The sequence below is a fragment of the Pseudophryne corroboree genome, chromosome 4, assembly GCF_028390025.1.
Source record: "Pseudophryne corroboree isolate aPseCor3 chromosome 4, aPseCor3.hap2, whole genome shotgun sequence".
Classification (NCBI taxonomy): Eukaryota; Metazoa; Chordata; class Amphibia; order Anura; family Myobatrachidae; genus Pseudophryne; species Pseudophryne corroboree.
In genome coordinates, this window is record NC_086447.1 from 147,542,348 (window position 1) to 147,568,545 (window position 26,198).

The window sequence follows — 26,198 nt, forward strand, 5'->3', positions numbered from 1 at the left end:
TGCCTGACCTTCCCAACACTGGACGTGAAGAGCATGCGCCTTCCACCATTTGCACGCCCCCTGCAAGTGCTGGAAGGAGCACCCGCAGTCCAGTTCCTGATAGTCAGATTGAAGATGTCAGTGTTGAAGTACACCAGGATGAGGAGGATATGGGTGTTGCTGTCGCTGGGGAGGAAATTGACTAGGAGGATTCTGATGGTGAGGTGGTTTGTTTAAGTCAGGCACCCGGGGAGACACCTGTTGTCCGTGGGAGGAATAGGGCCATTGACATGCCTGGTGAAAATACCAAAAAAATCAGCTCTTCGGTGTGGAAGTATTTCAACAGAAATGCGGACAACATTTGTCAAGCCGTGTGTTGCCTTTGTCAAGCTGTAATAAGTAGGGGTAAGGACGTTAACCACCTCGGAACATCCTCCCTTATACGTCACCTGCAGCGCATTCATCATAAGTCAGTGACAAGTTCAAAAACTTTGGGCGACAGCGGAAGCAGTCCACTGACCAGTAAATCCCTTCCTTTTGTAACCAAGCTCACGCAAACCACCCCACCAACTCCCTCAGTGTCAATTTCCTCCTTCCCCAGGAATGCCAATAGTCCTGCAGGCCATGTCACTGGCAATTCTGACGAGTCCTCTCCTGCCTGGGATTCCTCCGATGCATCCTTGCGTGTAACGCCTACTGCTGCTGGCGCTGCTGTTGTTGCTGCTGGGAGTCGATGGTCATCCCAGAGGGGAAGTCGTACTCGTAAGACCACTTTTACTACTTCCACCAAGCAATTGACTGTCCAACAGTCCTTTGCGAGGAATATGAAATATCACAGCAGTCATCCTGCTGCAAAGCGGATAACTGAGGCCTTGGCATCCTGGGCGGTGAGAAACGTGGTTCCGGTATCCATCATTACTGCAGAGCCAACTAGAGACTTGTTGGAGGTACTGTGTCCCCGGTACCAAATACCATCTAGGTTCCATTTCTCTAGGCAGGCGATACCGAAAATGTACACAGACCTCAGAAAAAGACTCACCAGTGTCCTAAAAAATGCAGTTGTACCCAATGTCCACTTAACCACGGACATGTGGACAAGTGGAGCAGGGCAGGCTCAGGACTATATGACTGTGACAGCCCACTGGGTAGATGTATGGACTCCCGCCGCAAGAACAGCAGCGGCGGCACCAGTAGCAGCATCTCGCAAACGCCAACTCTTTCCTAGGCAGGCTACGCTTTGTATCACCGCTTTCCAGAATACGCACACAGCTAAAAACCTCTTACGGCAACTGAGGAAGATCATCGCAGAATGGCTTACCCCAATTGGACTCTCCTGTGGATTTGTGGCATCGGACAACGCCAGCAATATTGTGTGTGCATTAAATCTGGGCAAATTCAAGCACGTCCCATGTTTTGCACATACCTTGAATTTGGTGGTGCAGAATTATTTAAAAAACGAGAGGGGCGTGCAAGAGATGCTGTCGGTGGCCAGAAGAATTGCGGGACACTTTCGGCGTACAGGCACCACGTACAGAAGACTGGAGCACCACCAAAAACGCCTGAACCTGCCCTGCCATCATCTGAAGCAAGAAGTGGTAACGAGGTGGAATTCAACCCTCTATATGCTTCAGAGGTTGGAGGAGCAGCAAAAGGCCATTCAAGCCTATACAACTGAGCACGATATAGGAGGTGGAATGCACCTGTCTCAAGCGCAGTGGAGAATGATTTCAACGTTGTGCAAGGTTCTGCAACCTTTTGAACTTGCCACACGTGAAGTCAGTTCAGACACTACCAGCCTGAGTCAGGTCATTCCCCTCATCAGGCTTTTGCAGAAGAAGCTGGAGACATTGAAGGAGGAGCTAACACAGAGCGATTCCGCTAGGCATGTGGGACTTGTGGATGGAGCCCTTAATTCGCTTAACAAGGATTCACGGGTGGTCAATCTGTTGAAATCAGAGCACTACATTTTGGCCACCGTGCTCGATCCTAGATTTAAAACCTTCCTTGGATCTCTCTTTCCGGCAGACACAAGTCTGCTGGGGTTCAAAGAACTGCTGGTGACAAAATTGTCAAGTCAAGCGGAACGCGACCTGTCAACATCTCCTCCTTCACATTCTCCCGCAACTGGGGGTGCGAGGAAAAGGCTCAGAATTCCGAGCCCACCCGCTGGCGGTGATGCAGGGCAGTCTGGAGCGACTGCTGATGCTGACATCTGGTCCGGACTGAAGGACCTGACAACGATTACGGACATGTCGTCTACTGTCACTGCATATGATTCTCTCCCCATTGAAAGAATGGTGGAGGATTATATGAGTGACCGCATCCAAGTAGGCACGTCAGACATTCCGCACTTATACTGGCAGGAAAAAGAGGCAATTTGGAGGCCCTTGCACAAACTGGCTTTATTCTACCTAAGTTGCCCTCCCACAAGTGTGTACTCCGAAAGAGTGTTTAGTGCCGCCGCTCACCTTGTCAGCAATCGGCGTACGAGGTTACATCCAGAAAATGTGGAGAAGATGATGTTCATTAAAATGAATTATAATCAATTCCTCCGTGGAGACATTCACCAGCAATTGCCTCCAGAAAGTACACAGGGACCTGAGATGGTGGATTCCAGTGGGAACGAATTAATAATCTGTGAGGAGGGGGATGTACACAGTGAAAGGGGTGAGGAATCGGAGGATGAGGAGGAGGTGGACATCTTGCCTCTGTAGAGCCAGTTTGTGCAAGGAGAGATTGATTGCTTCTTTTTTGGTGGGGGCCCAAACCAACTAGTCATTTCATTCATAGTCGTGTGGCAGACCCTGTCGCTGAAATGATGGGTTTGTTAAAGTGCGCATGTCCTGTTTATACAACATAAGAGTGGGTGGGAGGGCCCAAGGACAATTCCATCTGCACCTCTTTTTTCTTTCATTTTTCTTTGCGTCATGTGCTGTTTGGGGGGTGTTTTTTGGAAGGGCCATCCTGCGTGACACTGCAGTGCCACTCCTAGATGGGCCAGGTGTTTGTGTCGGCCACTAGGGTCGCTTAGCTTAGTCACACAGCTACCTCATTGCGCCTCTTTTTTTTCTTCTTTGCGTCATGTGCTGTTTGGGGACTAGTTTTTTGAAGGGCCATCCTGCGTGACACTGCAGTGCCACTCCTAGATGGGCCAGGTGTTTGTGTCGGCCACTTGGGTCGCTTATCTTACTCACACAGCTACCTCATTGCGCCTCTTTTTTTCTTTGCGTCATGTGCTGTTTGGGGGGTGTTTTTTGGAAGGGCCATCCTGCGTGACACTGCAGTGCCACTCCTAGATGGGCCAGGTGTTTGTGTCGGCCACTTGGGTCGCTTATCTTACTCACACAGCTACCTAATTGCGCCTCTTTTTTTCTTTGCGTCATGTGCTGTTTGGGGAGTGTTTTTTGGAAGGGCCATCCTGCGTGACACTGCAGTGCCACTCCTAGATGGGCCAGGTGTTTGTGTCGGCCACTAGGGTTGCTTATCTTACTCACACAGCTACCTAATTGCGCCTCTTTTTTTCTTTTCGTCATGTGCTGTTTGGGGAGTGTTTTTTGGAAGGGCCATCCTGCGTGACACTGCAGTGCCACTCCTAGATGGGCCAGGTGTTTGTGTCGGCCACTTGGGTCGCTTATCTTAGTCACACAGCTACCTCCTTGCGCCTCTTTTTTTTCTTCTTTGCGTCATGTGCTGTTTGGGGAGTGTTTTTTGGAAGGGCCATCCTGCGTGACACTGCAGTGCCACTCCTAGATGGGCCAGGTGTTTGTGTCGGCCACTTGGGTCGATTATCTTACTCACACAGCTACCTCATTGCGCCTCTTTTTTTCTTTGCGTCATGTACTGTTTGGGGAGTGTTTTTTGGAAGGGCCATCCTGCGTGACACTGCAGTGCCACTCCTAGATGGGCCAGGTGTTTGTGTCGGCCACTTGGGTCGCTTATCTTATTCACACAGCTACCTAATTGCGCCTCTTTTTTTCTTTGCGTCATGTGCTATTTGGGGAGTGTTTTTTGGAAGGGCCATCCTGCGTGACACTGCAGTGCCACTCCTAGATGGGCCAGGTGTTTGTGTCGGCCACTTGGGTCGCTTATCTTAGTCACACAGCTACCTCATTGCGCCTCTTTTTTTTTCTTCTTTGCGTCATGTGCTGTTTGGGGAGTGTTTTTTGGAAGGGCCATCCTGCGTGACACTGCAGTGCCACTCCTAGATGGGCAAGGTGTTTGTGTCGGCCACTTGGGTCGCTTATCTTACTCACACAGCTACCTCATTGCGCCTCTTTTTTTTCTTCTTTGCGTCATGTGCTGTTTGGGGAGTGTTTTTTGGAAGGGCCATTCTGCGTGACACTGCAGTGCCACTCCTAGATGGGCCAGGTGTTTGTGTCGGCCACTTGGGTCGCTTATCTTACTCACACAGCTACCTAATTGCGCCTCTTTTTTTCTTTGCGTCATGTGCTGTTTGGGGAGTGTTTTTTGGAAGGGCCATCCTGCGTGACACTGCAGTGCCACTCCTAGATGTGCCAGGTGTTTGTGTCGGCCACTTGGGTCGCTTATCTTACTCACACAGCTTCCTCATTGCGCCCCTTTTTTTCTTTGCGTCATGTGCTGTTTGGGGAGTGTTTTTTGGAAGGGCCATCCTGCGTGACACTGCAGTGCCACTCCTAGATGGGCCAGGTGTTTGTGTCGGCCACTTGGGTCGCTGAGCTTAGTCATCCAGCGACCTCGGTGCAAATTTTAGGACTAAAAATAATATTGTGAGGTGTGAGGTGTTCAGAATAGACTGAAAATGAGTGGAAATAATGGTTATTGAGGTTAATAATACTTTGGGATCAAAATGACCCCCAAATTCTATGATTTAAGCTGTTTTTTAGGGGTTTTTTAAAAAAAAAAACCGAATCCAAAACACACCCGAATCCGACAAAAAAAATTCTGTGAGGTTTTGCCAAAACGCGTTCGAACCCAAAACACGGCCGCGGAACCGAACCCAAAACCAAAACACAAAACCCGAAAAATTTCCGGTGCTCATCACTAGTCACAATACCAACCACTGCATCCCGCCAGGGCGAAATCCCGACAGTTGGCATGCAGTGACTATTCCCACTCGTGGGTGTCCACGACACTCAGAGTGGGAATAGAATCTGTGGCGAGTGCAGCTTGCCACTAAGCCAGCACCAAGCCCTCAAGGGGCTTCCTTGTGTTCGCCTCCCCCCGCTGGCATTCAGCTGCCGGGATCCCATGGTCAGATACCTGGCGCCGGTAACCCGTACCAAACACAAAATAAAGCTGTCTATCATTTTTGCACCCATTATAAATACGCCAGTAAGGCTGACTATGCTGAAGCCTAGATTAGGTCCCTCAAGGACTAAACCCCGTCATTTGTTTTGCTGAGACACTGTTACCTGCGCTTTAACAAGGAATACTCATAGTCAGCTGAGGTTTCTTTTGGAGACAAGGGCCAATAGTACACTAGCACTATTTCTAAAGAGAAAAGAAATGGAAGAACGATGGCGCTGTGAGAAAAGAAGTCAGCAGACTTTATTTCAACTGGATTTCAGTGTCCATGTGAATAGTGTGTAAATCAGTGGTTCCAAAACTTGGTCTACAAGGACTCCCGACAGATCATGTTTTCCAGGTTGCCTCCCAGAATCATAAGTGAATTATTAGCACCACCTGTGGATCTTTTAAAATGTGTCGGTGTGTAATGAATACTCCTGTGCATCTCTGGGTGAGCTGGAAAACATGAACTGTTGGTGTCCTTGAGAACCGAGTATGGGAACCACTGATGTTAATGATAGCATAAGCTCTGCTTCCCAGACGTCAGCTGTAGTGGGGTGAAAGATTGAAAGCCTAGGGTTAATAATACAGACATTGCATGAAGGGTCTCTGGCATATGTAGGAGAATTATGATGCCATTATCCATTATTCTGTCTTTATTAGAGTGGTAAAAAAAAATGGCCTGAAATCTGGCAAATAAAATGATGTAACCCTACTGTGGTTGTGGTCAGTATTGCAGTGTCACCCTATAATGGAGACTGCAGATGGCTGATACCTGATAAGTGTGTTAGACACGCCCGCTGTACATAGGATGGCCATGCCCCACCTTCATGTAGAAATCATATATTACATTCTATTGTATTGTAAAGAAGCTGAAATTCGCTATTTTTATAATTAGAAGGTGCTGTTAGACACCTGGGGGTATATTTCTTAAAGTGCGGGTTTATGGAAGTGGGGTTATTGCTCATAGCAACCAATCTGATTCTAACTTTTATCTTCTAGAAGGTGCTAGATAAATGATAAGTAGAATCTAATTGGTTGCTATGGACAAAATCTCCACTTCTATAAGCCCGTACTTTAGTGTGAAACAGAGTTGAACATTACTATGCTGTACTGTATATGCTCCTGCAAAGTGTGTATGTTAAATAATTGTGCATATTTCCCTGTAGGTGTCTTTGTGGCCTACCCACTCTTATCCGTACCATTGATTTGCTATTCATCATTCTCAGTAGGTCACACTTACCGTACATGTACTTGGTAAGAATCACACACCTGGAGACCGGCGTATTTACACTTCCGCAGTTCCATGGTCACACCCTCATTGAACATAAGCCTACAAGCTACAGCCCAGTCATGTTTCCTTAGATGCTTGATATGTGTATGAATCTGTGTCACCTGTGCGCTCGGCTCTGGAACGTGCGCAGATCGAGAACACCCAAGACATGGTCCGCACACACGCATACTCTGCACTCTGCATTCGTTCTTATGCTACTGACTGCAATATTATTATACATTTAATCTCAGACATACCTGCATCTGGCCAGATAACAGACATATTACATCCTCATAGGGTGACAATGCATTTTGTTTATTTTTTTAAAGCAGGACAATACAAGTTGTTAATCACCCATGCATCACATTTGTCCAGGACAGTCTGTTGTTTGATGTCCAAATTCATGAAAAATATGGATTTGTTTTCCCAACAGTTAAGTGGAGTCCAATATACGTAATTCTACTTCTGTGTTTTGTTACTATCATTATACGTGTAGTAAGATATGATGACCATCATTTGTTTCCTGAAACAGATAAGTACTGCATGTTAGACGGTAACAGCATCTTTAATAGGTGTCTACAGTAGAGCACAGCATGTGCGGGATGTATTTAGCATCCCGGCGGGCGGGATGGTGGCGATCATGTGACCCAAGCCGGAATCCCAACACCCCTCAGGAGACCGGCGCCAGGATACTGACATTCCAACATCCCGAAGGCGAGTACCATTGCGGGGTTAGGGCCTGGCGTTGGGGTGTTAGGGTTAGGTACTGGGGGGGTAGGGTTAGGCACTTGGGGGGGTTAGCCCTAGCCAAAACCTCCTTAGAGTTAGAGTAGGGTAGGGGAAAGGGGTCAAATACTTACTACCATCCAGTGCTGGGATTCTCACTGTTGGGATGCCGCGGTTGTTCATGTGACCACCAGTATCCCGACCACCTGCATATCATACCCAACCTGCGTGTGCGTGTGGTGGAATAGCTGCCTACATGTAGTGGATTCAGATATTTTGGAACTGATCGGAATTGGACAAAAAGATGTTTTTGACTGCAGTGCAATGGGCTGTATTACAAAAACAAGGGTTTACCTCAGCCCCACTGCCCCTAAGGACTAATGTGGACGTCTGCCAGCTGTCAGGCCAGATAGTGTAGTGCCACCAGCATGCAGGTGCATGCGGATGAAAACTGCTGAGCACCTAGAAAGAGCCCCTTCTTTCAAACCGTGTACCTTGCATACAGATTATTGCCTGGTGATCAATATGATCACCTGTCAAAACCCCTTGCACTACAGAAAAATCATGGAGTCCAGGGATGGGGAAGGACCTCTCCCAACCTGGCAACCATAAAATCAGGAGCACACATTTTAGTGAGTACAATTTTTTTTTTTATTTATTTTTTTTTTTTTCTCCAATACTTTTGAATAAAGTAGAATATTTGATTTCTTCCATATACATTACCCATCCTTCTCCTATTCATTTCACTCTGGGCCTGATTCAGAGGTGCTGCAGCTACTACTGCAACTCTGTTCTACTGCTGCTTTCATTTTACACAGTCACTGACCGCAACACGCCCATGATACATCCGTGTCTGCCTAGCCAACCACATGTTACTACCTAGAAACACTCACAGAAATTGCAGGGATCTGTGTCTTTATGCAGAAACCAAGGGGATGTATGCGCGGTGCGGCTCAGATCCATGCGCAGACTAAAACATTTGCCACTTACGTCCAGTGTCATCTATATGTCCATGTCTGAATCAGGAATCCTTCCTAAATAAATTCTATTTGGAATATTGCTTTACAGCTCCTCCTGTTCCCTGTCATATTCTTCATTCTTCTGTGTTGTTTATTTTGTTATTGACGGACCTGTCCTGATTATGCACCTATTTCTCTAGGTGCACCTATTTCTCTAGGTGCACCTATTTCTCTAGGTGCATGCCCGTTTGTACAGGTGTGCACATGTGAATCAGCATGTCAGGCTAGATGCAGGAACCTGGCTGATGGGATTCTGTGACCAAATCCAAAATGACATATCACTTAGCAGGATAAGATAGTTTAATGTGCATTGAGGGGAGAGACGTTTTGCAGGTGGTTCTGGATCAGTGGGTGTCTGGAAAGCTTTTTAAGACTTATAATAACTGTATTTTGCACATCTTATAAGGTGGTCAGGGGTTAAACATTTTCTAACATGGCTTACCTTGTGGATTTGTTCTAGAGGAATTGATGGAAATGACAAAGATATTCTGTGACATTTTAAACCATCCACATTCAAGTCGTCTCCTCTGTGAGCATCAGCAGATTCCTTAAAGAAAGATTTCCTGTAATAGAAAATGCAGTGACTGTACGCAGATGAGTGCTGGAACATGATGTTGTGGGGAGAAACTGTAGAACGTAACACAATAAAACACTCTGGGGCAATTCAGTTCTATGTGATATCCAGTTGGGATGAGCAGAACACCAGCATCTTCTGGTGACCAACATCACCAATTTCCTCTTGCATGCCGTATAGGAGATTAGTAAAATTAGTGATGTTGGGTTACCCTAATTCTGTGGCACATGTCTAGCCACACAGTGCGGCAGCACACTGATGACAATTGAATTCTCCCCTATGAATGACATGAAGGTACTGACAGCAGTAAGTAAAGTAAAAGAATATATTTAAAAAAAATCTGAGTAGGCGTATGAGATGCCGGCAGTAGAAAACAGAGGTGACCAGAGCAGCCAGGATGGGCAACTGAATAGGCATAACTAGGCTGTAACAGGCCACTCCCACATAGTCAATGTTCTGCAGGCTATACTGAGTTGGACTGAATGTCGCCATTCTGATACATCCCAAGCTTGGTGTGGTATGTAATGTCGACATACACTAAATTAACACCAAAATGTTGGTTTATTCAGAATGTCTTCATTTAACTTGTCGACCTTTTCAAAATGTGAACCTGTTTAGTATGTTGATTTTGTGAATGTCAACACTTATATTTTAGCCTAACCTTAACTATAATTACAGCCTCACCCTAACCCCAAGTTCATATGTCGTCATCCATAATGTAGACCACAGGTTCACAAACTCGGTCCTCAGGACCCCACACGGTCCATATTTTGCAGGTCACCTGTACATTTTTAAAATATGACAGTTGGTGATACACAGTGCAGCTGCTGGGTGACGTGGAAAACGTGAACCGTGTGGGGTCCTGAGGACTGAGTTTGAGAACCAGTGATGTAGACATTTTGAACATGTCAGCATTTTGTCAGTGTGGACATTTTGAATGTAGACCTGCTGTCAACAGTCTGAACATGTCGAAATTCTGAATGTTGACATTATGACCATGTTGTCATTATGGTGTTGACATTTATGAATGCCGACATTCAGACTACATCCTAGGCTGAAACCTAAAACAGACTGTTTCAAGGCATATTATTTGCACCAAGTATATATGGCTGTAAGTGCGCCGGGATCCGGATTGAAAGTTGACAGTAACTAGGTCGACAATGTCTAGGTCGAGCACTATTGGTCGACAGTAACTAGGTCGACAGGGTGTCTAGATCGACAGGGTCTTTAGGTCGACATGTTCTAGGTCGACAGGTCAAAAGGTCAACATGAGTTTTTCACTTTTTTTTCTTTTTTTGAACCTTTTCATACTTAACGATCCACGTGGACTACGATTGGAACAGTAATCTGTGCCGAGCGAAGCGGTAGCGGAGCGAAGGCACCATGCCCGAAGCATGGCGAGCGAAGCGGTGCACTAATTGGGGTTCCCGATCACTCTACGAAGAAAACAACACCAAAATAACATTAAAAACTCATGTCAACCTTTTGACCTGTCGACCTAGACCATGTCGACCTAAAGACCCTGTCGACCTAGACACCCTGTCGACCTAGTTACTGTCGACCAATAGTGGTCGACCTAGACATTGTCGACCTAGTTACTGTCGACTTTCAATACCACACCCAAGTGCGCCTTGATGATTAGGACAGCTACGAACGTCAAAGGGGTATATTTAGTAAGCTGTGGGTTTATAAAAGTGGAGATGTTGCCCAAAACAACCAATCATATTCGACTTATTATTTATTTAGTACCTTTTAAAATATGGGTGTGGTATACATGTTAAGGGCCCCATACATTAGAACGATTATAGACGATTTCAGCCCAATTCGGGCATTCAGGCCGATATATTGAGTGAAATCGGGCATTTTGGCTGTGTATCCGATCTGATCCAATCCGATGTGCGGCCGCGTGAGGGTCGGATCGGCTCCCCTGGATCGTTAGTGCTGCACTCGTGATATGTCGGTTCCCACGGGCATGGCTGGGATCACATACCATATATCACATGCAAAATGTACCAAATCGTATGGAATCGTATGGAACCACTCCCGGGAGAGTTCAAGGGAAATCGCCTCCGACTTCAGCCTCAGGGCATATCGTTGTAGTGTATGGGGCCCTTTAGACATTTAAAAGATAGACAGTCATTAGGTCGACACCATATGGTCGACAGTCAAAAGTCCGACAGGGTCAAAAGGTCGACAGTTAAAAGGTCGACTGGTTCAAATGGTAGACAGCAAAAATATATTTTTTGCATTATTTTGTGTTTTTAAACAATTTTTCCCCAAATTGTTGAAATGCATCCCCTCGCAGGCTTGCTTTGCTCACCACAAGGTTACTAAAGGTAATAGTTTGTGACATGGATAGTAAATAAAAATTTTTTTTGTAAAAGCATGAAAAAACCCTAAAAAACATGTGTTTACCTTTTGACTGTTGGACTTTTGACCCTGTCGACCTTTTGACCCCGTCAGACTTTTGACTGTCGACCATATGGTGTTGACGTATTGACTGTCTATCTTTTAAATGTCTATCTATCAAACACCTCCCTTAGAATATAATAGCTGGAATCTGAGTGGTTGCTATGGGCAATATCTCCACTTCTATAAACCCGCACTTTAGTAAATATACCCCAATGTGCGTATACAGATGTGTTTTCACACATCTTTGCTTATTTTAGCGGCGTGATGTGGCATTCCCGTGATGCGTATGCATCGCAGGACCTCACATCGTAATGTCCCTTTCATATGCTAATAATCGTGGGGTGTGTGAGAAGAACGCGCGCTTCTGTAACTACTGATTCTTGTTGCAGCCCGTAACTCGGGTAGCGGGTGTGTAAACTTCCACTACCCGTTTCAAGTCATGCTGCCCTTTACCCCTTCTGTACGCAGGCACCGGGAGGGTCCTAATCCCGCTTCCTGCAATCACTCAATGTTACTTTTTGATGAGCGGAGATGCGTGAATATGCAGCGGGGGAATGCGTATGCATGTCCCCGCGAGACGCCATGGGATGCTGCATTCTTTGACCCAACTCAAAGGGACAAATCTGTAGGTGGCCTAATTCAGATTTGAATAAAATGCAAATGCTGCAGGAGGCATCTGTAGGAGATAGACACCTCCTGCATGCATCTGCAAGATCCGAGTGCTGTGTCTGAGGACCCAGCCTCAGATCTATAACAACTACGTGTCACAATTCACAATGTTTGCAGACCATGGTCAGTTTCCATAAGCTGAAGCTTACTCAGACTGTCAGTAGGATCCGGACACCCTAGATCCGTCACGCCTACAAAACGAGGGTGACATGCCCCAGTTTTGAAGAACTGTGCTGTTTGCCGTCCGCGATCCGCCCAACAAATGTAGTAGCATGTCAATCATTACAGGGGGCTGTGAACGATATTGCCAGACCTGTTCTGCACATGTGCAGAGCGTGTCTTGTGTCTGCGCAGACCACTAAACATTGGATATTTACGTAAACTATGGGGTTTACATGCAAATCTGAATTAGGCCCAGGGTGGGGTCTGACTGTATATGGGCGCATATACATATTTTTTCTGTGCACACAAGTAGTGAGAATATTTGCCCAACTTGCATTCAACTCTGCATCAGACCCTTGATATCCAGTTGATCGACAACTAATAAATGAGCAAAAATGAGTGGAAAACACAGAAAACACTGCTTACCATCTGCAGACTAAAATCCATAATATCGCCGACCATGACGCAAACAAAATGGCAACTAAAATAACAGAGGCTACTGATGCACGTGGCAATCTTCCGGAATCTAGGGAGAGAGTGTTATCACTAAATATTGGTGTAATAGGATGTTATACAGCATCACTGCTAAAACGAATAGCAATCACAAATAAACGCACTTTGCAACCATTTTCCCTTACTCTGTTGTAACTCATGAACTTTTTAATACCACCAAAAATTTTTTTTATTAATTACTGTTAGTTTTTAAAATAATAACAACAATTGTCAAAAAGTAGCATTTTCCAGTGGCTCCAATGTGTTACACTTTCAGGCATAAATGCAGCTGTAAAACATTTTGTCTAAAAAACCAAGTTGTTTTATTTTTTTCCTGTCTTTACCAAATGCTAAATAATGATGGAAATCTATTGTGACATTTATGTAGTCACAGCTGAAGTACAATTATCTTAATAGTCATTTATTGCAAAGTGAGAGGAACATTTAATCCATGACCCTGGAATTCAAAACAAATCCACATTTAGGAGATAGATGGAATAAAGTAATGTTAACCAAGCGGACATTAAACATGTTAAGGGGCCATACATCTAAGATTAATTGCTGCAATTCCCTGTTTTACCGATGCCTCAGTTGGGTCATTGGCAAGATTAGTGGCAAAATCCAACCTATTAGGAATCCTCGATTTGTCTATTCCGACCCAAAATGATTAGAATTGGGGATTTGGGGATTTCTAACATGTAGGATTTTGACGATTCCCTACTTTTCACAATCATTGTAGTCTGCTGACCAACGGATCGGATTGGCATCGGAATTGTCCAGTAGATTGGTCTGTATTTTAACTATATTAGTAAAAATAATACTATAAAAGTGTATCACTGTTTGCATAACTATCTATTGGACAAATACAGAAACACCAATATAAAGTCACTTTCTAGTTGTACCATGCTTGGCTTTTACGAATGGTATGTGGAATTGAGTCTACCAGTTTCTGGAACTGCAAATGGTGGGATCCGCAAGAGAATCAGTCTACTGATGCATACAGTATTTCAATGTGCTAGAACAGGGGTGGCCAACTAGTCAGAGGCAAAGAGCCCCAAAATATCTGTAGTCCAGATAAAGAGCAGCACAAGGCCATGCCCTATTTTTGTGCGTGAGCCTTTAGTATGATGTTTGTAGCTGGAGCTCCCCAGGCTCCCCCCTCCCTCATCTTGCCTCTATGTGCAGGGGCAGCTCTGTGTAAGGGTCTGCTGTGCATGCACAACCCCCCCCTCCCAAACCGGATCCCATGCTCCCCCCTTCCCCGGCATTCAGGCATCGCCGCACCCGCAGCATAATCTCTGCGGGCTATTAGGCCTACGAGGAACATACTTACCGTGGCGTCCACAAGTCCAGCGACCAGATCTATCCTCTCCTCTTGGCAGAGGCTCCGCCTGTCATTATGCGATGGGATGTCATGACGTCACATCGCGCACAGAACGGAGCGGTGCCAGCGTGAATACATGTCAGAGGAGGCAGGCTATAGTGGGAGGCTGGGAGCAGTACCGGGTGTGGGTGCTGGAGCCACATCACATGAAGGAGAGAGCAGCATGCGGCTCATGAGCCGCGGGTTGGCCACCGCTGTGCTAGAATATATTGTCTTAGGTGTTTTCCAGACTATCCCACAAATTTTTGACTTGGATCAGACCAGGTGTATGAGAAGCTACATAGATAAAATCAATGCTCATTAAACCACTGGGCAAACACACATGCTCTGTGGGTGGGGGCAATGTCGTTCCTTAGACATCTGTCCTGGCAGGAAAGAAATGCTGCAAAATGGTGTTAATATGAACACTATTAGATAGTGATTAGCAGTGACCTTTCCTTTCAAAGGGAGCAGATCTACCCAATTCTTTCCAGTACACAGTGAAGGCTATTCATCTGACAATGACATCTTCCTCCACTGCTCAGTAGTCCACTAACTGAATACTTTGCACACCTGAACTCTAGAACATGTACTACCCAGGGTGTATAATGGTTTATGATATAATATTGTGTCAAGTTTATTGATTGTTTTTGCACTATAGATTGATATTTGCAATAAATTGATCAACAGTGTTTACCTGATTTGCCTTGCACTAATGCATATACTGTATACAGTATCTCAATCCTGGTATAGATACTTCTGCCCACTATTGCCCTTTGCTGATGTTATTTTACATGAAAGGTCTATGCTGACATCACCATTGTTTGGGAAACAATGGTGTCTAAGTTGTCTTGTTAGCCACAATAGCTAACAACATAGTGAATGATACTAGTAAAAATACAGGGGGTCATTCCGAGTTGTTCGCTCGCTAAAAATCTTCGCATCGCAGCGATTTTCCGCTTAATGCGCATGCGCAATGTCCGCACTGCGACTGCGCCAAGTAAATTTGCTATGCAGTTAGGATTTTTACTCACGGCTTTTTCATCGTTCTGGCGATCGTAATGTGATTGACAGGAAATGGGTGTAACTGGGCGGAAACAGGCTGTTTTATGGGCGTGTGGGAAAAAACGCTACCGTTTCCGGAAAAAACGCAGGAGTGGCCGGAGAAACGGGGGAGTGTCTGGGCGAACGCTGGGTGTGTTTGTGACGTCAAACCAGGAACGACAAGCACTGAAATGATCGCAGATGCCGAGTAAGTCTGAAGCTACTCAGAAACTGCTACGAGGTGTGTAATCGCAATATTGCGAATACATCGTTCGCAATTTTAAGATGCTAAGATTCACTCCCAGTAGGCGGCGGCTTAGCATGAGCAAATCTGCTAAAATCCGCTTGCGAGCGAACAACTCGGAATGACCCCCACAGTACATGTGTGGGGCACTTTCATGTTAAAAAGCTCCATTCCACTAGACCCCAAAGTTGGTTTTTGGAATGTGGTCTGGTGACTGTGGTGGCCAATAGAATACACTGAAGCCATTGTCATGTGCATGGACCCGGCTTGAGTTGACATGTGGTTTGTAACATGGGGCTGGATGTAATGCCGTCTGAGTTGGGCGGACGTGTGGGATGCCAGCTTAATGCGGACATTTATTTAAAGGGGCAGTCATTTACAAGGTAAAACCATGCCTTGTAAATGATTGCCTTTTTTAAAATAAGTCAGAGTTTGGCCGGCAACCCACACCTCCGGCCAAATCGGATGGCATTACATCCTACAAATGGTGCGTTATGCTACTGGAAGTAGTCATTAGTAGATGTGTGGACTGTGGCTATAAAAGTATGAACATTGTAGCAAAAGTAAACAGGCAGCTTGTTTCATTAAAATGAATATCTACTGGTATTAACTATTAAGCAGCCTAATGTTTGCCAAACAAACATGCCTCACAACATTACTCAACCACCACCACCACCTATGGACATTTCCTAGTTAAAGATAACACCTAGGCAGTGAGTTTGAGGTGTGGGTTTATAGCATTGGCGTAATTATAGTGCATGCAAGGGATGCTATTACTTTGGGGCCCAGAGGCCTATGGGGCTCCTGGAAAACTCATATAGTTGTCTTACAAGTTCTTGAAATTTCCTGCTAAGAAATTGGGTCTGGCCAATTTCCTGGGAATGAAAAGGGGTACTCATCAGTGGTGATCTCTCCCTCTCAATAAAGCTCCACACTGCTATGATCCATCTCCCACAATCCTGTTTCATGCTCAAAGACACATCTGAGTTAGTCAGTAAGCCCAGCACTGTTGGATAGTAGGCTTCTCCTTCTTTACAGCCTTTATAAAGCTGGGGTAGGGTGGAAATTGAGCTCCGAGATTAGGACTGTCCCAAAAAGGGACAGTGTGCCCGAATTATGAAGATTGTTACTCAAATGGAATGTACTGCATTAGGAATTATCCACCTCAAGTAGATGCTGGTTGGTCCCCACCCCCCTGTGTGGCATAATGTGACCTGGAAGCACCGTGTGGCATAATGTGTACTGGCAGCACTACAATGTGGCATATTGTTAATTAGGAGGAATCCAATGTGGTATTATATGAGCTGGTGACACTGTGTGGTATAATGTAAACTAGTGCACTACTATGGGGCATAAAATTAAATAAGGTACATTGCTGTATATTGCAAAAAATGATCCAGAGCAATATAATGGGTAATAAAGTGAAAAACCACTGTGGAGAGAGGTATCTCTCTAGAGGCAATGGGGAGAGGTCTCTTCAAAATCTTGCTATGGGGCCCACAAGTTCTGGTTATGCCCCTGGTTTATAGTCATATTGTGTTCTACGGCAGGAATATTATTTGCTCTCTTTAAACATTATGTTTTGAGAGGACATCCAAGATAAAATGTCAGAAAGACATCCAGTAATGCGGGCCATCACAGATGCTGAGAGATGGGTACTGTATGTTTTGGATTTCATCCACATACAGAAGATACTGAGCTATATACAGTAGGAGTTAATCATTTTAAGAGAAATGCAGTGCAGACAGTGGAGAACACAGCACTGGTGCCTGTAATGCTCCAACTGATATACTGTAGGAAAGGAAAAGGAGATCCACAGACATAGGAAAAATGCGCGGGGAGTTGCTCAAATTATGACAATAGCAATGGTATATAATACAATTACTAGAGCTGCCACCACACAGAGGCGTAACTAGGGTAGGGCGAGTGGGGTACGTGCCCTGGGCGCCTTGGCAGGCCCAGCAGAGGGGGGCGCCGCCGGCGGCCAGGGCATCATGCCCTACTCGCCCCCGTCACGCAGCAATGTGAGGGGAGGAGAGCGCAGCATCTCTCCCTCCCCTCAATGTCCTCACCGCCGCTGCCAGCAGCGCTGCGTGTGTCCGGTCTCCGGCGGCGTTAGACAATCAGAGCTTGCGGACCGGCTCCTGATTGGCTGCCAGTCCGCGAGCTCTGATTGGCTAGCGAACCGGTGCCACATAGCCGCCGCCGGAGACCTGGAGCGTTGAGGGGCAGGAGAGGCGCTGTGCTATCCTCCCCTCACATAGCACAGAGGGAATGGGAAGAAGCGGTGAGTGAGCGGGGGGGGGGGGGGGGGCATGTAACTGGTACTGTGGGGCATGTATCAGGCACTGTGGGTCATGTATCTGGCACTGTGGGGCAATGTAACTGGCACTGTGGGGCATGTATCTGGCACTTTGGGGCATGTAACTGGCACTGTGGGGCAATGTAACTGGCACTCTGGGGCATGTATCTGGCACTGTGGGGCATGTATCTAGCACTGTGGGGCATTGTAACTGGCACTGTGGGGCAATGTAACTGGCACTGTGGGGCATGTATCTGGCACTGTGGGGCATGTAACTGGCACTGTGGGGCATTGTAACTGGCACTGTGGGGCATGTATCTGGCACTGTGGGGCAATGTAACTGGCACTGTGGGGCAATGTAACTGGCACTGTGGGGCATTTTCAGTGGCCACACCACTTCTGGTGCGTGGCCAAGCTCATTTTTCGGCGCGCGCACATACTTCTTTTGGTGTTTTTTTTTTTTTTTTTGGGGGGGGGGGCGCCACTCTTCATCTTGCCCAGGGCTCCGAAAACCCTAGTTACGCCTCTGCCACCACATCATGCAGTTTAAGGGATAGATCAAAACTGCTGCACATGCCCAGTGGTGGCAGCCTCTTATACCAAGTTTCTTGTGTGTGCAGTCCTCAATCAGTGCACTGGACCAGAGAGTAGCTACCAGGAAGAAGAGACAGGACCCTTACCACGAGGTGGGAGAATGTGTGCTTAGATAGTGCAGTACTGGCTGTATTATGTTTGTGTATTTATTTATTATTGTATGTTTAACCTTTACCTGACCACTTATTTTAGTTATGTTATTTAAATATGTTTGATACAGCCTATACTATAGACCAGTTGTTCTCAAACTTTTTTTAAATCACGGCGCCCTAGAGCATCAGAATTTTTTTCAAGGCACCCCTAGGCCAAAAGTTTCTATTGAGAAATTTAGAAAGTTATTTAAATTCAATTAATTCGGTTTATATGTCACCCTTAGTTTCAATTGTTTGGTGAGGGACACGATTTGATTCTGTTTGTCCACATATTTTATGATTAGCAGCCATCAGCACTGGTTTTGCCTATTACATTGACCAGAAATAATTTGACATGGTCCTGAACCACCAATCCAAGGCAACCCTGCAATAGCCTTGCGGCACCCTAGGGTGCCACGGCACACAGTTTGAAAACCACTGCTATAGACCATCTATAGTGTTAAAATAAGAATTTACTTACCGATAATTCTATTTCTCGGAGTCCGTAGTGGATGCTGGGGTTCCTGAAAGGACCATGGGGAATAGCGGCTCCGCAGGAGACAGGGCACAAAAAGTAAAGCTTTAGGATCAGGTGGTGTGCACTGGCTCCTCCCCCTATGACCCTCCTCCAAGCCTCAGTTAGGATACTGTGCCCGGACGAGCGTACACAATAAGGAAGGATTTATGAATCCCGGGTAAGACTCATACCAGCCACACCAATCACACTGTACAACCTGTGATCTGAACCCAGTTAACAGTATGATAACAGCGGAGCCTCTGAAAGATGGCTCACAACAATAATAACCCGATTTTTGTAACTATATACAAGTATTGCAGATAATCCGCACTTGGGATGGGCGCCCAGCATCCACTACGGACTCCGAGAAATAGAATTATCGGTAAGTAAATTCTTATTTTCTCTATCGTCCTAGTGGATGCTGGGGTTCCTGAAAGGACCATGGGGATTATACCAAAGCTCCCAAACGGGCGGGAGAGTGCGGATGACTCTGCAGCACCGAATGAGAGAACTCCAGGTCCTCCTTAGCCAGGTTATCAAATTTGTAGGATTTTACAAACGTGTTTGCCCCTGACTAAATAGCCGCTCGGCAAAGTTGTAAAGCCGAGACCCCTCGGGCAGCCGCCCAAGATGAGCCCACCTTCCTTGTGGAATGGGCATTTACATATTTTGGCTGTGGCAGGCCTGCCACAGAATGTGCAAGCTGAATTGTATTACACATCCAACTAGCAAAAGTCTGCTTAGAAGCAAGAGCACCCAGTTTGTTGGGTGCATACAGGATAACAGCAAGTCAGTTTTCCTGACTCCAGCCGTCCTGGAACCTATATTTTCAGGGCCCTGACCACATCTAGCAACTTGGAGTCCTCCAAGTCCCTAGTAGGCGCAAGACACCACAATAAGCTGGTTCAGGTGAAACACTGACACCACCTTAGGGAGAGAACTGGGGACGAGTCCGCAGCTCTGCCCTGTCCGAATGGACAAACAGATATGGGCTTTTTTGAGAAAAAAACCACCAATTTGACACTCGCCTGGTCCAGGCCAGGTCCAAGAGCATGTTCACTTTTCATGTGAGATGCTTCAAATCCACAGATTTGACTGGTTTTAAACCAATGTGTTTTGAGGAATCCCAGAACTACGTTGAGATCCCACAGTGCCACTGGAGGCACAAAAGGGGGTTGTATATGCAATACTCCCTTGACAAACTTCTGGACTTCAGGAACTGAAGCCAATTCTTTCTGGAAGAAAAATCGACAGGGCCGAAATTTGAACCTTAATGGACCCCAATTTGAGGCCCATAGACACTCCTGTTTGCAGGAAATGCAGGAATCGACCGAGTTGAAATTTCTTCGTGGGGCCTTCCTGGCCTCACACCACGCAACATATTTTCGCCACATGTGGTGATAATGTTGTGCGGTCACCTCCTTTCTGGCTTTGACCAGGGTAGGAATGACCTCTTCCTGAATGCCTTTTCCCTTAGGATCCGGCGTTCCACCGCCATGCCGTCAAACGCAGCTGCGGTAAGTCTTGGAACAGACATGGTACTTGCTGAAACAAGTCCCTTCTTAGCGGCAGAGGCCATAAGTCCTCTGTGAGCATCTCTTGAAGTTCCGGGTACCAAGTCCTTCTTGGCCAATCCGGAGCCATGAGTATAGTTCTTACTCCTCTACGTCTTATAATTCTCAGTACCTTAGGTATGAAAAGCAGAGGATGGAACACATACACCGACTGGTACACCCACGGTGTTACCAGAACGTCCACAGCTATTGCCTGAGGGTCTCTTAACCTGGCGCAATATCTGTCCCGTTTTTTGTTCAGACGGGACGCCATCATGTCCACCTTTGGTAATTCCCAACGGTTTACAATCATGTGGAAAACTTCCCCATGAAGTTCCCACTCTGCCGGGTGGAGGTCGTGCCTACTGAGGAAGTCTGCTTCCCAGTTTCCATTCCCGGAATGAAACACTGCTGACAGTGCTATCACATGATTTTCCGCCCAGCGAAAAGTCCTTGCAGTTTTTGCCACTGCCCTCCTGCTTCTTGTGCCGCCCTGTCTATTTACGTGGGCGACTGCCGTGATGTTTTATCCCACTGGATCAATACCGGCTGACCTTGAAGCAGAGGTCTTGCTAAGCTTAGAGCATTATAAATTTACCCTTAGCTATATTTATGTGGAGAAAAGTCTCCAGACTTGATCACACTCCCTGGAAATTTTTTCCTTGTGTGACTGCTCCCCAGCCTCTCGGGCTGGCCTCCGTGGTCACCAACATCCAAAACTGAATGCCGAATCTGCGGCCCTCTAGAAGATGAGCACTCTGTAACCACCACAGGAGAGACACCCTTGTCCTTGGATATAGGGTTATCCGCTGATGCATCTGAAGATGCGATCCGGACCATTTGTCCAGCAGATCCCACTGAAAAGTTCTTGTATGAAATCTGCCGACTGGAATTGCTTCGAAGGAAGTCACCATTTTTTTACCATGGCCCTTGTGCAATGATGCACTGATTTTAGGAGGTTCCTGACTAGCTCGGATAACTCCCTGGCTTTCTCTTCCGGGAGAAACACCTTTTTCTGGACTGTGTCCAGAATCATCCCTAAGCACAGGAGACTTGTTGTCGGGATCAGCTGCGATTTTGGAATATTTAGAATCCACCCCTGCTGTTGTAACAGTATCCGAGATAGTGCTACTCCGACCTCCAACTGTTCCCTGGACTTTGCCCTTATCAGGAGATCGTCCAAGTAAGGGATAATTAAGACGCCTTTTCTTCGAAGAAGAACCATCATTTCGGCCATTACCTTGGTAAAGACCCGGGGTGCCGTGGACAATCCAAACGGCAGCGTCTGAAACTGATAGTGACAGTTCTGTACCACGAACCTGAGGTACCCTTAGTGATAAGGGCAAATTTGGGACATGGAGGTAAGCATCCCTGATGTCTCGGGACACCATATAGTCCCCTTCTTCCCGGTTCGTTATCACTGCTCTGAGTGACTCCATCTTGATTTGAACCTTTGTAAATGTTCAAATTTTTTTAGATTTAGAATAGGTCTCACCTAGCCTTCTGGCTTCAGTACCACAATATAGTGTGGAATAATACCCCTTTTCTTGTTGTAGGAGGGGTAATTTAATTATCACCTGCTGGGAATACAGCTCGTGAATTGTTTCCCATACTGCCTCCTTGTCGGAGGGAGACCTTGGTAAAGCAGACTTCAGGAGCCTGCGCAGGGGAAACGTCTCGACATTCCAATCTGTACCCCTGGGATACTACTTGTAGGATCCAGGGGTCCTGTACGGTCTCAGCGTCATGCTGAGAGCTTGTCAGAAGCGGTGGAACGCTTCTGTTCCTGGGAATGGGCTGCCTGCTGCAGTCTTCTTCCCTTTCCTCTATCCCTGGGCAGATATGACTCTTATAGGGACGAAAGGACTGAAGCTGAAAAGACGGTGTCTTTTTCTGCAGAGATGTGACTTAGGGTAAAAAACGGTGGATTTTCCAGCAGTTGCCGTGGCCACCAGGTCCGATGGACCGACCCCAAATAACTCCTCTTCCTTTATACGGCAATACACCTTTGTGCCGTTTGGAATCTGCATCACCTGACCAATGTCGTGTCCATAAACATCTTCTGGCAGATATGGACATCGCACTTACTCTTGATGCCAGAGTGCAAATATCCCTCTGTGCATCTCGCATATATAGAAATGCATCCTTTAAATGTTCTATAGTCAATAAAATACTGTCCCTGTCAAGGGTATCAATATTTTTAGTCAGGGAATCCGACCAAGCCACCCCAGCTCTGCACATCCAGGCTGAGGCGATCGCTGGTCGCAGTATAACACCAGTATGTGTGTATATACTTTTTATGATATTTTCCAGCCTCCTGTCAGCTGGCTCCTTGAGGACGGCCCTATCTATAGACGGTACCGCCACTTGTTCTGATAAGCGTGTGAGCGCCTTATCCACCTTAAGGGGTGTTTCCCAACGCGCCCTAACTTCTGGCGGGAAAGGGTATACCGCCCATATTTTCTATCGGGGGGAACCCACGCATCATCACACACTTCATTTAATTTATCTGATTCAGGAAAAACTACGGTAGTTTTTTCACATCCCACATAATACCCTCTTTTGTGGTACTTGTAGTATCAGAAATATGTAACACCTCCTTCATTGCCCTTAACGTGTGGCCCTAATAAGGAATACGTTTGTTTATTCACCGTCGACACTGGATTCAGTGTCCCTGTCTGTGTCTGTGTCGACCGACTAAAGCAAACGGGCGTTTTAAAACCCCTGACGGTGTTTTTGAGACGTCTGGACCGGTACTAATTGTTTGTCGGCCGTCTCATGTCGTCAACCGACCTTGCCGCGTGTTGACATTATCACGTAATTCCCTAAATAAGCCATCCATTCCGGTGTCGACTCCCTAGAGAGTGACATCACCATTACAGGCAATTGCTCCGCCTCCTCACCAACATCGTCCTCATACATGTCGACACACACGTACCGACACACAGCACACACACAGGGAATGCTCTGATAGAGGACAGGACCTACTAGCCCTTTGGAGAGACAGAGGGAGAGTTTGCCAGCACACACCAAAAACGCTATAATTATATAGGGACAACCTTATATAAGTGTTTTCCCTTATAGCATCTTTTTTATATATTTCTAACGCCAAATTAGTGCCCCCCCTCTCTGTTTTAACCCTGTTTCTGTAGTGCAGTGCAGGGGAGAGCCTGGGAGCCTTCCCTCCAGCCTTTCTGTGAGGGAAAATGGCGCTGTGTGCTGAGGAGATAGGCCCCGCCCCTTTTTCGGCGGCCTAGTCTCCCGCTCTTAACGGATTCTGGCAGGGGTTAAATATCTCCATATAGCCCCCGGAGGCTATATGTGAGGTATTTTTAGCCAAAAATAGGTTTTCATTGCCTCCCAGGGCGCTCCCCTTCCAGCGCCCTGCACCCTCAGTGACTGCCGTCTGAAGTGTGCTGAGAGGAAATGGCGCACAGCTGCAGTGCTGTGCGCTACCTTAAGAAGACTGAGGAGTCTTCATGCCGCCGATTCTGGACCTTCTTCTTGTTTCAGCATCTGCAAGGGGGCAGGCGGCGAGGCTCCGGTGACCATCCAGGCTGTACCTGTGATCGTCCCTCTGGAGCTAATGTCCAGTAGCCAAAGAAGCCAATCCATCCTGCACGCAGGTGAGTTCACTTCTTCTCCCCTAAGTCCCTCGTTGCAGTGATCCTGTTGCCAGCAGGACTCACTGTAAAATAAAAAACCTAAGCTAAACTTTTCTAAGCAGCTCTTTAGGAGAGCCACCTAGATTGCACCCTTCTCGGCCGGGCACAAAAATCTAACTGAGGCTTGGAGGAGGGTCATAGGGGGAGGAGCCAGTGCACACCACCTGATCCTAAAGCTTTACTTTTTGTGCCCTGTCTCCTGCGGAGCCACTATTCCCCATGGTCCTTTCAGGAACCCCAGCATCCACTAGGACGATAGAGAAATATTAATACTGTATTCCATATTCCGCAGAGTGGGAGATTGTGGATTGCATATACCACCAGACTCAATCAAGTAAACCACATTAACGAAGAACATTTTGGACACATGCACAGTAAGCAGATTTCCTAGCTACACATAGGGGCAGATTCTGATTTGTACAGATCTCTGTGCATGGACGCAAATGGCAACTCAGAATCTGCCCCAAATGCTTTTGTGATTCTGTTCTGGATCCTGAGCATAAATGGGCTGATTCACACACAGGCTGCAGTTGTTGGCAGCCATGGAAGCCTGATTTGCTACCTTATTCTCATGCGAGAATCTGTAGAGCTAAGGGGCCTAATTCTGAGTTGATCGCAGCAGAAAATTTGTTAGCAGTTTGGCAAAACCATGTGCACTGCAGGTGGGGACAGATGTAACATGTGCAGAGAGAGTTAGATTTGGGTGGGGTGTGTTCAAACTGAAATCTAAATTGCAGTGTAAAAATAAAGCAGCCAGTATTTACCCTGCACAGAAACAAAATAACCCACCCAAATCTAACTCTCTCTGCAAATTTTATATCTGCCCCCCCCCCCCCCTGCACTGCACATGGTTTTGCCCAATTGCTAACAAACTTGCTGCTGCGATCAACTCAGATTTTACTCGTTTCCACAGTCATCATCATTAGTATTGGCAGGTGCACAGATCAAGGTGCCCACCTATCTCCATAAAGTAGGATTGCACCAAGTTATGAGAAAAGGAAGAATACAATATATTACAATACAAATCCATTTGTGGAGTGAATGTAGCCATGTGCCCTCCACCTAGTAAAGAATTCCCCTAAAAATCGAGAATCTTCACCCCTCTTTTTCAATAATCTCTCTTTGCAAACTGAAATTTCAGTTTTGCACTTCTAGGCAAAACTAGGCGCACCGTTGTTCCTACTTGCATCTGTGAGCCTGTACACATGACTCACGTGTCTCAGTGCATGCCCCTTATTCTGCATGACTATACGGTTATTCAGAAGCCTATTAGTGAAGCATGTGCGATCACGCTGCGGCTTTGTGAGCAGTTGACAAAATTAGCAAATCTGCTGCTGTGTGTCTCAATACAGTTGTTCCCGGCTGAGATGTTTGCATATTTTCACACAGGGGGGGTTATTCAGGGTTGTTGGCAAACCAAAATAGTAAGCAACTGGGCAAAACCATGTAGCACTGCAGGTGGGGCAGATGTAACATGTGCAAAGAGAGTTAGATTTGGGTGGGTCATATTGTTTATGTGCAGGGCAATTGCTGGCTGCTTAATTTATACAATGCAATTTAGATTTTCATTTGAGCGCACCCCACCCAAATCTAAATCTCTCTGCACATGTTACATCTGCCCCACCTGCAGTGCAACATGGTTTTGTCCAGTTGCTTACTTTTTTGATTTTCTAACAAACCTGAATAAGGTCCAGTATCTGCACGGAATCACAGCTGCAAATGTATTAGCTTACAACTATGATCAGGCCCATACTGTAGATGACAGGTTCAGCCCATTTTTTACTTAACATTTGATATACAGGATTTGCTTTTAAATTGATCTATTCTACCACTACTCTAAATGCAGGCATGACATTAATTCTGGTTCTGATTGATGAGAAAATTTCTGTCTAGATATGAGATTTCTTGTTTATCAGAAATATAATACTGCTACACACACAAACTATTCATGTTTATTGGCAATTTCCCTTTTAATACCTACTATAGCTCCTCGGAAGAGTAAATTATGAACACAGAATTGATTGCTCTGGAGATTTCCATCTGCTGCTACGAGCTGTACATTCTATCTCATTGATATACTTCGTTTCCCATCTCATTGATGTTACAAAACTTTGATTTTGTCATTCCATTTCTAGTCGGCCAAAGGCTATCTCTTTCATTGATCAGCATAAAACAGATATTATATGTGGTGCAAAGATAATGCATTTAATT

General features: G+C 46.1%; 1 protein-coding gene across 4 annotated transcripts in view; it reads right to left on the reverse strand.

Annotated features, from left to right (window-relative positions):
* Positions 1–6,857: 6,857 nt before the first annotated feature.
* TPO (thyroid peroxidase) overlaps positions 6,858–26,198 on the reverse strand; it is a 255,440-nt gene continuing 236,099 nt past the window's right edge. For all 4 annotated transcript variants that reach the window (XM_063915496.1, XM_063915493.1, XM_063915494.1 and 1 more), the window contains 3 exons: positions 12,509–12,608; positions 8,708–8,828; positions 6,858–7,043 (listed from right to left, as the gene is read on the reverse strand). In XM_063915496.1, the coding sequence (XP_063771566.1) occupies positions 7,005–7,043; positions 8,708–8,828; positions 12,509–12,608 (260 nt within the window). In that variant the 3' untranslated portion in view covers positions 6,858–7,004. The remainder of the gene's footprint in view (positions 7,044–8,707; positions 8,829–12,508; positions 12,609–26,198) is intronic.